This window comes from Beta vulgaris, chromosome 7 (genome assembly GCF_026745355.1).
Source record: "Beta vulgaris subsp. vulgaris cultivar EL10 chromosome 7, EL10.2, whole genome shotgun sequence".
Classification (NCBI taxonomy): Eukaryota; Viridiplantae; Streptophyta; class Magnoliopsida; order Caryophyllales; family Amaranthaceae; genus Beta; species Beta vulgaris.
The window spans coordinates 18,486,340-18,502,063 of record NC_079208.1 but is presented as its reverse complement, the minus strand read 5'-3'; the positions used below and the strand labels follow the sequence as shown (position 1 = coordinate 18,502,063).

At 36.6% G+C, this 15,724-nt stretch overlaps 1 protein-coding gene across 1 annotated transcript; it reads right to left on the bottom strand.

Annotated features, from left to right (window-relative positions):
* Positions 1 to 8,106: 8,106 nt before the first annotated feature.
* LOC104898824 (probable glutathione peroxidase 5) lies at positions 8,107 to 13,792 on the bottom strand. Its single transcript, XM_010685933.4, has 6 exons — positions 13,520 to 13,792; positions 13,328 to 13,404; positions 13,171 to 13,232; positions 11,553 to 11,671; positions 8,439 to 8,609; positions 8,107 to 8,337 (listed from the first exon to the last, which is right to left on the bottom strand). Exons 1-6 carry the CDS (start codon positions 13,571 to 13,573, stop codon positions 8,305 to 8,307), a joined length of 516 nt encoding a protein of 171 aa, XP_010684235.1. The 5' UTR covers positions 13,574 to 13,792; the 3' UTR covers positions 8,107 to 8,304.
* Between the last annotated feature and the right edge of the window lie 1,932 nt (positions 13,793 to 15,724).

The following is a 15,724-nucleotide window of genomic DNA, read 5'->3' as shown; positions in this document are numbered from 1 at the left end:
CGTGTTCAAGGGAAAGTGTGCGGTATCTTGTGTTAGAGAAATTATTATTATTATTTGAGTCGAGTATTTATGTATAATTATCAAGGACTATTTAGGGTTGCATTGTACTAGTGGGCCATATCCCACAGGCTTAAATTCCAAATCCGCTGCCAAGTATGAGCAATTGTGTTTTATTAAGGTTATGAATTTTCGGGGCGTTTCACCTACGAACCACCTTTCAAACACCAGAATTTTTAGTCACAAATTCGCCAAAAAACGTGACCCAAAGGAACCCAAAAAGAAAACCCTTTTCTCTCTCTCTCTCTCTCTCTCTCTCTCTCTCTCTCCCCCCTTTGTTTTGGGTTTCACACCACAACCACCACCGGTTGCCGCCAGCTTGCGGACGCCAGGACAGCCGCCTGCCACCTCGCTCGTCTGTCACCCGCCGATGCACCTGCATGCTCCTCGGAGCTCTACCGCACCTACACCTCGCGTCTTCTCCCTCTTCCTCGCACTCTTCTCTCTTGTCGCTCCTCTTCGTCACGCCTGTTGTACGCGCAGCACCACCGACGACCTTGGCCCGCATCGTCCCCGTCGACTGCCGTCCACCAGGGCTAAAAGCCCGAGGCCATGCTACTCGTTGCCTATCCCTGCTCCTAGTAGTAGAGGTAATGGCCCCTTTTCTTATAAAAAATTTCTGATGTCTTAAATTTGATAATCTAAGCCCAAGTTTTGTTCGTTTGTTAGTTATCTTAGTTTGGGCCTAGAAGAATACTTTTGGACTAAAACTTAAGTGTTTCTAAATCTGTTATAAATTATGTTGGGCTAAAATATGGTTTGCGCTTATTTTATGCACTAATTTAGTTAGTTTACTTAAACCACCTAACTTGATTCCTAAAAACGATGACTGGACTATATTTCATGATTACTAAGCTATTTAAGTTAATTAAAACTAATCCAATAAGCTTGTTATTTATATTATGAGTTTAAGTTATGGATACTCCACTAATCCTTTAGTTTACTTATAATAACTAGTTAGGTTGATTTACTAGTTTTATGATATTGAAATATGATAATAATGTTAATGGTTCTATTATAGCTTTAAACTTAATTAATTTAATAATAGATGATTAATTGGTGATTAACTATGAGCTCTTATAATAATAGTATACTTTCGAATGATTATATAATATGTATTAATATAACTTCAAGTTTAATGTTCGATAATTCTAAAAGTATAACTAAAGGAGCTACTTTCACCTAATTAGTTGTTAAAGAGTCACCTTAAGAAGCCATTAACGATTAAGAAAATGATGACTTTTATCGAGACCTTTATGTCGTAATAACGCACGTTATGACCTTAATAAGCTTCAACTAATATTTAGGCCTAAAAGCTTAACAACAGAACATTAAAATTATTCTTGAATAGATAAAGAAGATTAAGGATATTACAAGCCTCCCCCGGCTATCAAGGTTGTTAAGCAGGAATCCACGTAACGTCTACTGCTAACACACGCACTCTCCTTCCAACTATGTTTCATATGGTGTTTTTATTAAATGTTTATGCGATGTTTTTATGGTGTGCGGGATATAAAATTTTACTATTTAAATAATGTTTATTAAATGATTTGATGTTTTATGAAGTATGATGACTTTGATGTTACGAAAATATGATGATGATCACGTTATGATTAGGGGTGTTCAATGTCTGATATCGGATCGGATCCGATCCAAAAAATCGGATATCCGAAATTTTCAGATCGGAGGAATTGCGATCCGGAATTTTCGGATATCCGAACTTTTCGGATCGGATCACCGGATTTTCAGTTTGGGTCGTTTACATTTTTGAAAAAGTTTGATCTGTATCCAATCCGAAAGACCAAAATTTTTTCCGGATATGGAATCTAAAATATCCGAAATCTTAAAATCGGATCGGATATCCGAAGTTTCGGATCGGATCAACGGATTTTTGGATCGGATATTTTTGAACACCCCTAGTTATGATTATGTAATGTTAAAAGAAACGAAACATGATAAAGTTCAAGTGAAAGAAGGTTTTCGGCAATATCCCGTGGGTACCGCAAGTGTCACCTTTGTTGTGGCCACCCTTCTGGTTAATGCTTGGGCTCCAAAAGTATCACCTTTTTTGTGACCGCCTTTCAGTGGGCACTACAAGTGTCACCTATGTTGTGACCGCCCTTCTGTATGTCAACGATGTGGGCACCAAAAGTGTCACCCATGTTGTGGCCGCCTTTCTGTATGTTATGGGGAGACGTCCCTTCTGTTGTACTAGCCAAGTTACCAAATTAAAAGATATATGATGATGAACAAGATAACGAATGATGATAATGTTTTATGATTATGATTTAATGCTTATGTTTACGAAATGGTTTTACTATTTCTCTCCTCCCTGATTGCTAATAAAATAAATTGAAATGCTTTTAGGATGTTAGGGTGGTATGTTACTGAGCCTCGTATCACGACGTTTTGTTTTCTGTTTTAGATACGCTAATGAAGATGGGAAGGAGTAACAGTGAGGAAATATTAACTTTAGATTATGTAACTATGTCGGTTATGTATTATAAGTTCACTTACACAAAATTATAGAATTTTAGCCACGTTTAAGTTATTAGCTATGATTATTATAATTTGTTTAGTTTTAGGAAAGAATGTTGCTTTCTACCTTCTAGATGGGAGGTACGACAGTGACGCTCCGACTAAATTAGGTCTTCCGCTGCTAACGATTGATTAATTAAGCTAATAATTGATGCTTAGGAGTCGGGGTGTTACAGGAAGTTATTGCAAATGTTATCTATGCTTAAGAGGGTGGCTTTATAAAGGTGAGAAGCTTACATGTAGTAGTTAGGGATCGTGAATAGGTTGACTAGATTAAACATAGGCGCCCTTCTTTTGAGAGGAATTTAGTTTTCCATCTGGTGAGCTTACTCGTAATTCTCTGAACATTAGATTGAACTTGGGGGCAGGAGGGTCTTTTGTGGGAGAGGGGAGGCTTAGATGTGTGCCTAAATCGTATGGTTGGATGACGTTCAGGGTATCATGAAATAGGTTAATATTCTCAACAATGGTGTTTAGAGAGAAAGTGAGGCGCCTCTTACCCTCATTGATTTTCTAGCCTAACACCTAGACATAACTTTTTGAGAACCTCTCCAATAGTGAAGGTTGTACACTCATAAAATTTGCCAAATAAGAGAAGGTCATCTGCAAACAAAAGATGGGACACAGTGACTCTCTTTCTCCCAACCCAAATGGGAGTCCATAACATTTTGTTGCAAGCCTCATTTATCATGTGTGTTAGGGTTTCAAAGTAGAGATTCAAGATTTTCGAGGACATGGGATCAACCTGACATAGGCCACGAGAGTGGGTGAAATTGTTGCCTTCCTTCTATTAATGCGGATATATAGAAAAGGATGCCTTAGTTATGCAGTCCATAATCATGCCAATAGTATGATAAGACAATTCATGGTTAACATGACACTCTCTCACAAAATTCCAATTAATGCGGTCATAGGCTTTTTCTAGATCAACCTTAAGGGAAAACCAACCTAATATACTATCTTTCTCTTCAGACATGGAATGGAGGACTTCTGAAGTCAACACCAAGGTTAATGCATGGGACTCTACCTTTGATGAAGATATTTTGGATTTGGGATATTAGATCAGACATGTGAGGTTTTAATCGATTACCAAGTACTTGATTAAGGACCTTACAAAGTGTGTTGCACAACTAATAGGTATTAAATGTTTCATAGTTTATAGGGGTGTCGCTTAGATATTAGGCCGATCAAAGCCTCACACATTGTCTCATAATTTTCCTTCTTTCAAACCACACTCTTAAGTATTTGCATATATCTTCCCCTAGAATATTCCACATTTTCTTAAAAAATACTAGATGGAGGCCATCTGGCCCAAGGGGTTTGTTTGGGTTCATCTCGAAGAAGGTTGTGTTGTTCTTTAGGTTTGAAAGGGGTTGGTCAAGGTTAATGGTTGTAGTGTAGTCTCTTGAAGTTTGAGCACTATATATTTTTGGAAGAGTTAATGTTTAGGAATAAGGTGGAGATCTGATCATTAATATCCTGGGGTCCGTTAAGTCATCACCCCACGCTGTCCCCAATAGATAGGATCTTGCTAGAGTTTCTCTTCACCACGACACTCCTACAGAAGTATTTCGTTTTTCTATCCCCATATGTGATTTTAACATTATGGTTCTTGGCTGCCCAAAGTGCATCTTCCTAGTTAAGGACGACTAATGACTCACTTTGGAGCTCAATTTCAAGGTCGACTAGAAACCTGGACATGGGATTGGAGGCTACGACATTTTGGATCCCCTTAAGGGTGCGTTCTATTCAACTTATTGGCCCTGAACTTATTGGACCTTATCTGAACTAAACTTATTGAACCTGAACTGAACTTATTGGAACTTATTAAACCTGATTGGACTTGATTCAACTTATTGGACCTGATTGAACCTGATTGGAGCTTATTGGACCTTATTGGAACTTATTGACCTTATTGAAACTTATTAGACCTTATTGGCCCTGATTGAAACTTATGAGACCTTATTGGACCTGATTGAAACTTATTAGACCTTATTGGACCTGATTGAAACTTATTTGACCTTATTAGACAAAAAAAAATTGATCATTAATAACATAAATATTACCACTAACGTAAATACTACCCCTCAAAATTTTTTATGGAGTAATAATTATTATAATTCGTCCTTTAAAAAATAATGATTATTAATTATCTCTTATAAATATATTTAACAAAAAAATTTACGATTTATATATTTGCCTATACATTACTTTCACCATTAATATATCTAATAGTCTTGTTTTGATTTTATAAAACACTAGTAGAAAAGCAAAAAATTTTAATATGAATAATAAAATAATAGACATAATACAAATAAATAATAAAATAATAGACATAATACAAATAAATAATAAAATAATGTAATTATAATTATTTATTATTTGTAATTATTTATTATTATTGTTAACCTTAATTATTTGACCATGATTATAATATTATTTAATAGCAATATGAATAATCAAATAATAGACAATAATACATAGATATAATAATATACATTGTGGTACTTTAATAAAATTCTAATAATCATAATCAGCTAATAATAATAATATGAATAATAAAATAATAGACATAATATGAATAATAATAATTAGACATAATACAAATAAATAATAAAATAATAGACACTAATACAAGTATGATACTATATAATCATTGTGGTACTTTAATTAAAATTCTAATAATAACATAATCAGTTAATAGTGATATGAAATTATGAATAACAAAATAATGGACAATAATACAAATGTTTATTAAACATTGACTATTTGGACCTTATTGGACCTTATTAGACTTGATTGGAACTTATTGGACCTTATTAGACCTGATTGGAACTTATTGCACGTGATTGGAACTTATTGCACCTGATTGAAACTTATTGGACCTTATTAGACATTATTGGAACTTCTTGCCCTTATTAGACCTTATTGCAACTTATCTGAACTTATTGGACCTGAAACTTAATTTTTTAAGTTGAATAGAACGCACCCTAAGTCTGATCACTAGCGTCCTAATATTCTTTTGGTAAATGTTGTCGAATTGTGCCTTGTTCCAGTGGATCATGGACTTACTAAGAATGGCAGTCTATCTCTCAGGCTTCCCCTCCTTACCTATTTTACCTCATTCTAAAGAGACAAAATTGTAAAAAATAAGGTACAAGATCCGTATTGGTTCAAACCTTAAGGGTTTGGCTCTTAAAGGCTTAGGGGTTTGGTCAAGGATAAGGAGTATAGGGGAGTGATCAAAAGTGACTCTTAGTAAATGTCATAGGAAGGAGTTGGGAAAACCTATGAACTAGTCTTGGTTACACTACCCACGATCCAATCTTTGAAACATAGGACTCATTTTTCTTTAGTTAGTCCCAGTGAATATCTGAAACATAGGCCATGGAAACCTAGATCAGCAAGATTACAGTTATTCATGGTTTTTGAAAAAATATCTGCTCCTGTTCTATTGAGCAACCAGCCTCCAAATATCTCACTTTGACAGATAATTTTCATTAAAATCTACCTTAACAAAGCATGTGAGATTCACATTGCATGCTATATAAATCAACCCATTCCATGACAATTTTCTTTTCTCAAACTTAATACTAGTATACATAGAGGACAACAAAACGGAGTGGGGGTTATGTACCTCGACAAGCCCATGCACCCCGTGGGGACTCTCTCCCTTGATGTAGATAGTTACCCTTTTGGGGTTGCACAAGAGGAGAATATCGCCAGCAAACCCCACCGACTCCACAAGGTAACACGAGGCAAATGAAAGATCGGTCATAATTCTTGATATGTGCTCCCGTGAAACCCACGTCTCCACAAGAATTGTAATGTTAGTGCCATGAGTTTCCATCTGTGGCGAAGTTAGGCTTAAAGGAAGGTCTAGCAATCCCTCTAGAGTTCCAAAGTATGACAGACATTCTTTTATGCAACATCCAAAATCCTCTTTTTGGTTCTAGAACCATCTCGACTTCTCGAATAACATTTTTCTCTCTTCCCTCTATCCAACTCACAAATAAGTGGAGTTGCTTGAGTATATGAGCTACTACAAAGGCGTTTGTGATGCTTATGAGCTTTATCCTTGTGATGCGGATGATACTCGGACCAATAATTGGGTGGGTGGTAATAACGGAGTCGATCGAGCCATGAATCTATGTTCTGTAACAATACCCTCTCGTCTTCTGGCACTCATTAACTCCTCTTTAAGAGCCATTTCATAAAGAGTCTCATGGTTAAGTACAGGAGGGCTGTTGTTTGTAGTTGTGGCATGTGAGGGGGAGAAAATCGCAAGCATCATGGTGATACATGACAAGGTTTTTTGGATAACTCTTGGTTGACACTCGGGTTTAGGATCATGACCTTCATTTGAGAAAAGGGGAAATCGATATGATTCCCTCCTCCTCCAGTGGGACTACTAGGTCTGTGGATCCCAATTCAACTCTGGGATTAACAGGAAGATATGCTTGTTGAAGAGAAATGGGTCCTCATACTCCTCAAAGAGAAGAAGCGGGCGGCTCGGGGCGACAATCATTGTGGCAGGGATGGTGGTTGGGTGAAGTGGGGAAGATCTCATCTTGTGTGTGTTGGGGAGGGGATGTTTCTTTTGTTTCGAGATTGTGATAGTTGTGGAGTGTTTGAATTTTGGATTATGTTTGATAATTTGGGGATAATGGTTTTTCCTTATGACTGGCCTAAGCACGGTGAGTATGGTTTTCCTGAGTACGATTTTTGTTAGAAGGTTGTCTTAGGGTGGCTTTGACAATGGTAACATTCCTTAAAGTGCCACGTTGTAGCATTCGTTTGGATGGAGCAGGGGTTGACAAGACACTATGGGACGGGAAGCTTCATTGTAGTCCACTAAGGACTCGTGCAGTAGAGCAAAGGTAATTTGAGTTGCAATCAGAACTTTTAGAAGTTGTGCATCATTTTTGTTGACATTAACTATCTTTTTAAAAGAGAGTTCTTTCTAGGATTTAGGAAGAGGGAGAGAGAAAAGAGTATCAACTCATTCACTAATGCTTGTAATCATCCTCATCTTTCTTATTAATCAAAAATACTTGCTTGATGGGCTTTTTTCCTCTCAATGCTTGGGTTTTCCCATGTAATTTGGTGTATTGTGTTTATTGCTTTATTTGTTGTTTAATTTTCTTCAAATTTCTCGTTATTCTTAATTGGTGTTAATTGCAAGTAATTCATGTTCGCTTAATCTAATATCTAGCACAAAGATGATGTTATTATGTTCACAAAGTTCCGTTAATAGGGTTATAACATACTCTACAGTCTCCACCTCTATTAAACGCAATTGACTTTATTTTACATTGATAGGTCTACGCGGGCTAACTCACTTCTAGCTCAATCCATGGTGGCCTTTACATGCTTCATAAAACAACAGTTAAAGATAGCGAGTGAAACTAGACTAAAATCCTCATTTCTGAATTATGTCCTGCCTACTAGAGTGGAAGATCGTTCTGGATTGCAAATATCTTGAAGACCACACAGCACCAATGAAATATCTTATACAAAATAGCAGTGTCAATCACATATCACATTAGAGATATTATCTACATTAACAGAATTCATTGTCAAACAAGCTGCCACTATGACTGTATAGTGTATACAAATATACAACAATCAATATTACAAAAGAAAAAAGTTGTTTAATCTTCTTGTTCGAGAATAAAAAGGCCAAAACTCCTTAACTATAATGATCCATCACATATTTCCTAATGCTTTTAGGATGTCATCCTGCAGGATAAGATGTCAAAGAAACATTCTCAATTTTTAGATCAATCTGAGAAAGATAGCAACGGGAGGGGAATTGGGAGATGAGAGACAGCCCCATGTACCTCGATGGACAGAGGAGGAGTTGTTGTACCATATCGTTGAATAACTTTTCCATCTTTGCCGACAAGGAATTTCGTGAAGTTCCATCTAATACCACTTCCACAAAGAGATGCACGTTTACTTGCTTTAAGGAACTTGTACATTGGTGCTGTTTTTGGTCCATTGACGCACACCTGTTACAACAAATTGAGATACAAAGAATACAAGAGGGATTCAAATTTAGTTATAATGCAATCTGGAATGAGAAAAAAAGGAAAACAAGATTTGCACAAGATTGCCACTAACACAGTTTAGCAAGTGTTTATAATTTCAACTCCCAAGGCAATCCAATGAAATTACGGCCCGTTTGGTAGTTGGTCATAAATAGTGGTAATGGGAATGAATTTGTGTGTAAATTTGTGAAAAATATCATTGTCCATTCCCATGGTAATGCTAATTTATCCTAATGTGTCCACTTTTCATCTTGAATTTTCATTCCCATCCAATACCACCTTGTAGGTGGTAATGAGTGGTAATGAAAATTGTTTCCCCTTGGAGACAAAAACACAAGTTTAGGGGTGAGATTGCTTGCCTATTGAGAAAAAATGCCTCCCCATGGAGATTTTAAAAGTGCTTCTTTAATAAAATTACACTTAAAATTCATTCCCATTACCGCAATTCATTAACAAATACCAAACGTGCCGTTAATGCCAGTCTCTTTCTTTCTTTGCTTTTACCTTGTTCAAAAAGCTATACCGATAAGATAAGCTCTCATTTTCACTAAAATCTTTTTGGTTTATGCTAAGTCAAACTTGGGGCAGGTGGCTCCATATAATGACATATGTTACGTCAAACATTCAAGTTTGTTTGTAAGTGAATGTTGAACAATATGTTTTATGCTAACGTAAGAACCCAAGAGAGAAGATGCCTTTTGCTCCCTAAATCATACAAAGGAAATTTGTGGACCATGACTAAAGTAAAAGATGTCTAGTGCAAGAACAAATATAAAATGTGGTGTACTAGCTGCTCATTCCCACTGAGATGAACACAACGCAGCAATCTTTCTACTTGAATACAGTGGGTAAATCTTCAGAGAATTGTAGGGATTGCAGGCAGGAGCTTATTTCAGCACATCAAATTGATTTTCGCACCCCTATCAGAGCAAGTATGAGGCGCTCAATTTTCAGAGGTTTTCTCTATGTTGCTTAGACTCGGGTACCCATGTCCGACACGGGTACGTGTCCAAGTGTCCGACTTGGCTATTTTTTGGAATTTTTTCTATTTTTTAGCCCAAAACAAAGTGTCCAAGTGTCCCACCCATGTCCGAGTGTCGAGGATCCGACACAGGTACTTGATGTGAAATGAAGAGTCCAAGCAACATAGGGTTTTCTTACTAAGGTAAATTGTAAGAAAACAAATGTAGGGGGCCAAAACCAGTTTATGTTGCAGGGCAGCTGTAGTAAGCTACATTGAAAATGCTTCCGCATAGATTTATAAAATGGGATTTTGATCTGTGATGACAACTATAAGTAGTCTAGTATGAGCTATAAATTTCACGAACATATATTTAGCAGTCGTTTTTATATCTGTATGGGCAGCAAATTGAAAGGTCTGTTAAAACTTAGGCTAGTCCAGTAACGTATAATTCCTTCATGCTCATATTTCTTTAATATGAGAACTAACTATTAGCCATTAGAAGTCCCCAACTGATATCTATTTGCAAATCAATGTTTCTCAAGTGGTAAAAGATCTTACCTATTGACGATACCGAGACGATATAGGAGACACAAAAATTGTGCCACCTAAACCTCGTCCCATTAAATTTATAATTGTAAGCATGAGGGCTTATACAATATCACTTGGACTTAAGGCAACAATCCAATCAAAATATTACCACAAAAATACATGAGACACCACTCCATCCCACAATGCTCACCAACTATAAATTCTGTCCCTGATAATCCTATCATTCGATTCCAACCAACTGAACAGAGAGTAAAGCAGCTGCCTGTGATAAATGCTCAACCATCGATACTTCCAATTTAAAACCATCATACATGTAAATGCTAGAGACTCTACGCACGCTCATCATATGCCAAGATGCATAACAACTCATTTCACAAATAGGATACAGATGCGTACATGAACTGGGTATCCAATTTTTAAATATTTATTATAGTATTGAACTATTGGGAACTCCAAAACATGCAGACAAATGTTCTATCTTAGGAACCTGGAAATTTAACATTTTGATTACAGATAAAAGGGAGTGACAGAAGGCATAGTTATCAAGTGCTTCTAAAAGGTGCTTTATGCAATGGTACACAAAAAGTTCCTCCTAAACTGTGAGAGAAAGAAACACTATCTAACACTACCAACAAATCTGTAGCTCCCCTAGCGCTAGAGCATGAGGATTTCACCAAAACAAAAACTCCTTGAATATCCCATACCTCACTATAAAGGAAGTCACAATCAGTGAGTTTTTACATCCTCCTAATGGATCTCTGCCAAAACTGAATTGTGACCATGGGGAAATTGAACAATATACCTTGAAGATAAATTTTCCAGGATTTAGAAAAGGAAGCAAACGGCAAAAACATCCCATCTGTTGCTTCCAATGACTCAATACCAAAGGAATTTGGTTGAACGAAAATTAACATAACCATTTACCCATATGAGCAAAAAAATGTTTGGACACCAAATTCCAGCAATCTAGATCACTCTTATCTGAAGGCCAATAAAAAGATCATCTCTTGTATGGTCCCCATTCTAGATGAAAATAAGTCTCTTATAACCCATTCAGAACTATTAGCAAGATGAATCCTAAGAAGAAACAAATACAAACGGAAACTTAATAAATACAGAACAGGTGCCAGAATCTTAAATCCAAAGAAAAAATGCATTTTGCTATACAGTGATAAAAACCATATTGCTCGTAAAAAAAAAAGAAGATTAAACCATATTGTGTCTAGAAGTACTTAAAAGGCAATCCACAGCATTCATGTGTCTTAAGTTTATTATTAGCATATAACAGGCCACACATTCACTTCAATACCTTTTTTTGTATATCAGGAATTATGAAATTGAGAAAGAGTAGATAAGTTGCAGAAAAATGAGACTCATAAGTCATAACTTACCTTTTGAAAAATGGGGTATTCAGCTTGGAATCTTGTACAAGCAAAATGTGCAGCATCTTCACTAGACCCGGGTTCTTGCTTGAGAAATTGATTGCAAGGAAATGCCAAGACTTCAAAACCTGAGATGATAGATGCACAGATTAATTATAACAGAAATGACAAGATCTTTGTTGATAAAAGGAAGGTCAAAATGAGAATGTGCCTTCTCTAAATCAAGCGTACGCGTAACAAAAGCTGAAAACAGGTTTTGTTCACTCTCACTCCTTTCCTTTCCAAGTATCTCTTTCTGTGTCAATTACTTTACATGCCTTGTTCTCAAATAAAGGAATGCCCTTTTAGATACTCAGACAAAAGTGAGCACCAAGATACTATAATTATCTAACAAACACAAAATATAACCAAAAATATAATTCCTTCTTCCTCCAAAGCATATGCTATACTGCACAAAATATCAGCAGCTCCGGCTCACTCTCTTTTTAAAAGAAAAAAAGGCTTAGACCCAACTACTCAAATTACTGAGTGTTACTGGAAAGGCGCCAAAATATGGTCCGAAGACAATTCCGTATGCAAGAAGTAAACAATGCATTCTGTGTAACTGCCGAAGAGTCAGATAATTCATGCATATATAATCACAACACCGAGTAAGCAATAGCCAAAGTTAGACAACCTCATCAAAGCAAGTTCTTAAAATTTTTAAGTTCCCTTCAGCAATAGGTTCATAAGACTCCCTGAATCACCTACATTATTACAGAGGGATGTATTTAGTCACTAAATCTAATTAGCCCATGAAATATACAGGCAGATAGTGTTGAAAATTTGTGACACTACGAAAACTGACAACATTGCAGAAAAGAATACATTATTAAAAAAGGTATGTCTCTATAAGATTGAGGCCTCTTAGACAATGATCTCCAGCAGGCAATGTCGTTCTATCACTGATCCAGCAGTAAAATGGTCTACAACCAGATTCATTGCAGTCATCATTCCATCACACTTTCAAGAAACCTGGTCTATTTCACCACACTTCACTCCGAGACAGTGCCAAGCTCGTCATGCCTTTACTTCAGGTTGGTGCAAAGTGCCTAGCCCATACTTTAGGCCATGTCATGTACCCTTTTGAATGATCACGAATCTCTCGTAGCACTATCACCTCAACAAGATGCAAGAAAGTAACCTCCAAAATCTCTCTCCCGTCTCCCCTGCTTCGGTGCTTCCTCAACCAAACACTCCCCCGCCCCCCCAAAAAAAATGTTTTTTTAAAAGAACTATCACAATCCACAAGGTAAACAGTACCTAAATTCTTATTACAATTTCTCATTTCTTTTTTCCCCTCTGCATCTCCTCTTTTATAAGACTTCCCCAATTTATATTTTATAATTTGGCATCCAATTTACACCGCTCTCCTCTTACTTCCCTTACTTTCACATTCTCAGTCTTCTTTGTTTACCCTTAACTTATCCCTTTACCTTTCTTGTTTCACTTTTCGCCGACCATTCTTAATGACGGTTCATGTTACCCGACCCTAAATCAGGCTTTATTGTTCAAGCAACATACACACTTAACAATAGGACATGTAACTTCCAACACATAATCCATCCAATAAAAGCGAGAAATTTACCTCTATCCTTGTACCTCTGATGCAATTCTGTTAACTGGGTATAATTCACATTTGTAAAACCGCTGTTTAAGCCCACAATAAGAAATCAAATTGGTAAAACAATTATAATAAAACCAAGAAATCACAAAACTCCAATGAATATAAAGAAAAACCTTACCATTTTGAAGCAACATTGACGACAAGGAGAACCTTCCCTTTATACATGCTTAAATCAACATCCTTCCCTCTGTTATTCTGTTATTAGAAAAACAAACAATTATGCAAAAACAAAAACTCCCAATTTCGGAATTTTATTTAGGGTATTATGCAATATGTCATGAAAATCACCAAAAATAAAATTAAAATGTACCTTAACAGTAAATTCATGTATAGAATGTTCTGGGACTGATTCTATAGCACCCATTTTGAAGGAAGAAAAAAAATCACAAATTAAACTGTTTTTCGCCTAAATTTTTGATAAGGATGTGAATAGATGGAGTGTGATAAGACGATGATGATTGAATTGAAATCGGTGTAGAAAAGTAGATGATTGGATTTTGGCTGGATAATGCTGGCATAAATAATACAAATTTAATTGCAGAAAGATAAATGTCGTTTTTTTTTTTTCTGAAGCGTATATTTCAAGAAGAGAGGCATTAAATTCCCAGCGTTGGGTCGTTGGTCGTTGGTAGAATATGCAGTACGTTACTGAGAGTATGTACAATGGGGCTCTCCAACTAGCTCTCCAACTAGCTCTCCAAGGGGAGAGAAAATGGAGAGCCACCTCTTACCCAACAATGGGGCTCTTGGGTGTGTCTTGGGTGTCTCTCCATGGAGACACTTTGCCAAAGGGCTCTTGGGGTGGAGAGATGGCTCTCCAATGTGTGGGACCCACTTTTTATTGTAATTACTTCAATTCTTTTTTCTTCATGCAACTATTTAATGATCTTTTCTATAAAAATTAAAAAAAGATGTAAATATTATTATGCCAACAAGTATAATTTCCTTTATCTATAAAATGAGCCTAATATTGGATATTTAAAATTAGTTTTTTCATGTTCTAGGTTAATTCTTCATTCCATGCCAAATTTATGAAAATTAAATATTAGCACTCATAATTATATTGTTTTTAAAATTACTTTGCTTAAATTATGAAAAAGATTAATTTGTAATTATATTTAATTTACATGAATAACTTAATTTATATAACTTTGATCATAATATGAAATGAGGTTCATTTATTGACATGAGGACCACAAAATAATGAAAAGTTGAATGTAGAGCTCTTTAAAGGGTTTTATTGTTGTTGGGTGTTTTTAAACATGGCTCTTGAGAGTAGCTTGAAGAGAGAGAATAGGAGAGAGAGTGTGGAGAGCTAGTTGGAGAGACACCAACCATTGTACATGCTCTGAGACAGGCAGCAAACAGATTTTTCGAATTGAATTTGGACCAAATATATCTGTATATTCTATTGGTAAGTTTTTTTTTTTATATATATTCTATTGGTAAGTTTTTTTTTTTATATATATTCTATTGGTAAGTTTTTCTAAGGGATATTCTATTGGTAAGTTACTGGTTATACCTGTAAAAAAAAAAGTTAATGGTTACACATTTTTGTTTGTCTTTGTTAGATATGTCTAGTGAGAAAAAGAGAGAATGCTCCTCACGAAAATACCCTATCTCCCACCACTGTCCTTACAGTCTTAGAGTTGTCAACCTGACCGCCCTCCGTCAACAAAGCTAAAGTGACCAAACCAAGAGTTTAGTGTCACAGAACTAGTGATGGCCACTAGTGCGGGCTGGGTGGGCCGGACCGTGGGCCGTAGTGGGCTGGGCTGAGATTTCACGGCCCAGGACCGAATCGTGAAATTCATGGGTTGGGTGGGCTGGTCCGCGGGGTGAAAAATCTTGGCCCACACCGGTTTGTTACCGGTTATCACGGTTCGGGAAGCGGTTCTGGCGGTTCGTGGGTCTAATGAGCTGGACGGGGCTGGTGGGCCGGCATAAGATTTTTTTTTCAAAATTATTTAATTATTGAAATTATTCATTATTGGTATATAAAATCTTTAAGATGAATAAAAATATATGCAATGATTAGAATTAATGAATAATTTCATTATTTTAAAATTTGATTGAATTATAATATATGCAATTTGATCAAAATATATACAATTTGATTAAAATATACACAATTTGGTTCAATAATAACTTGGATTGGGCTGGTCCGGTTCATGGGTTGGGCTAGACCGGTTTTATGGTCCGGGCTGGGCAGTTTTAGTAGCGGGCTTTAGTGGGTTGGGCTCAAGAAATCTGGCTCACGGCTCACCCACCAATTTCACGGTTCAAGCTGGACTGGACCGGGCTTTTTGCGAGCTCGGCCCACACGACCCACGAGGTGGGCTGGGTTGGATGGGCTGGATTGGCCCGCACTGTTGGCCATCTCTACACAGAACCCTCCCTTCCCCCTCCCAACCCTAGACCCCCTGACCCCTCTCAGCCCACCCTCGCTCGTACCCTTGCGTTAACTTCTCCCCCTCTTCCTCAGGTAATTACTCCAACCTACTCTTCATTTATG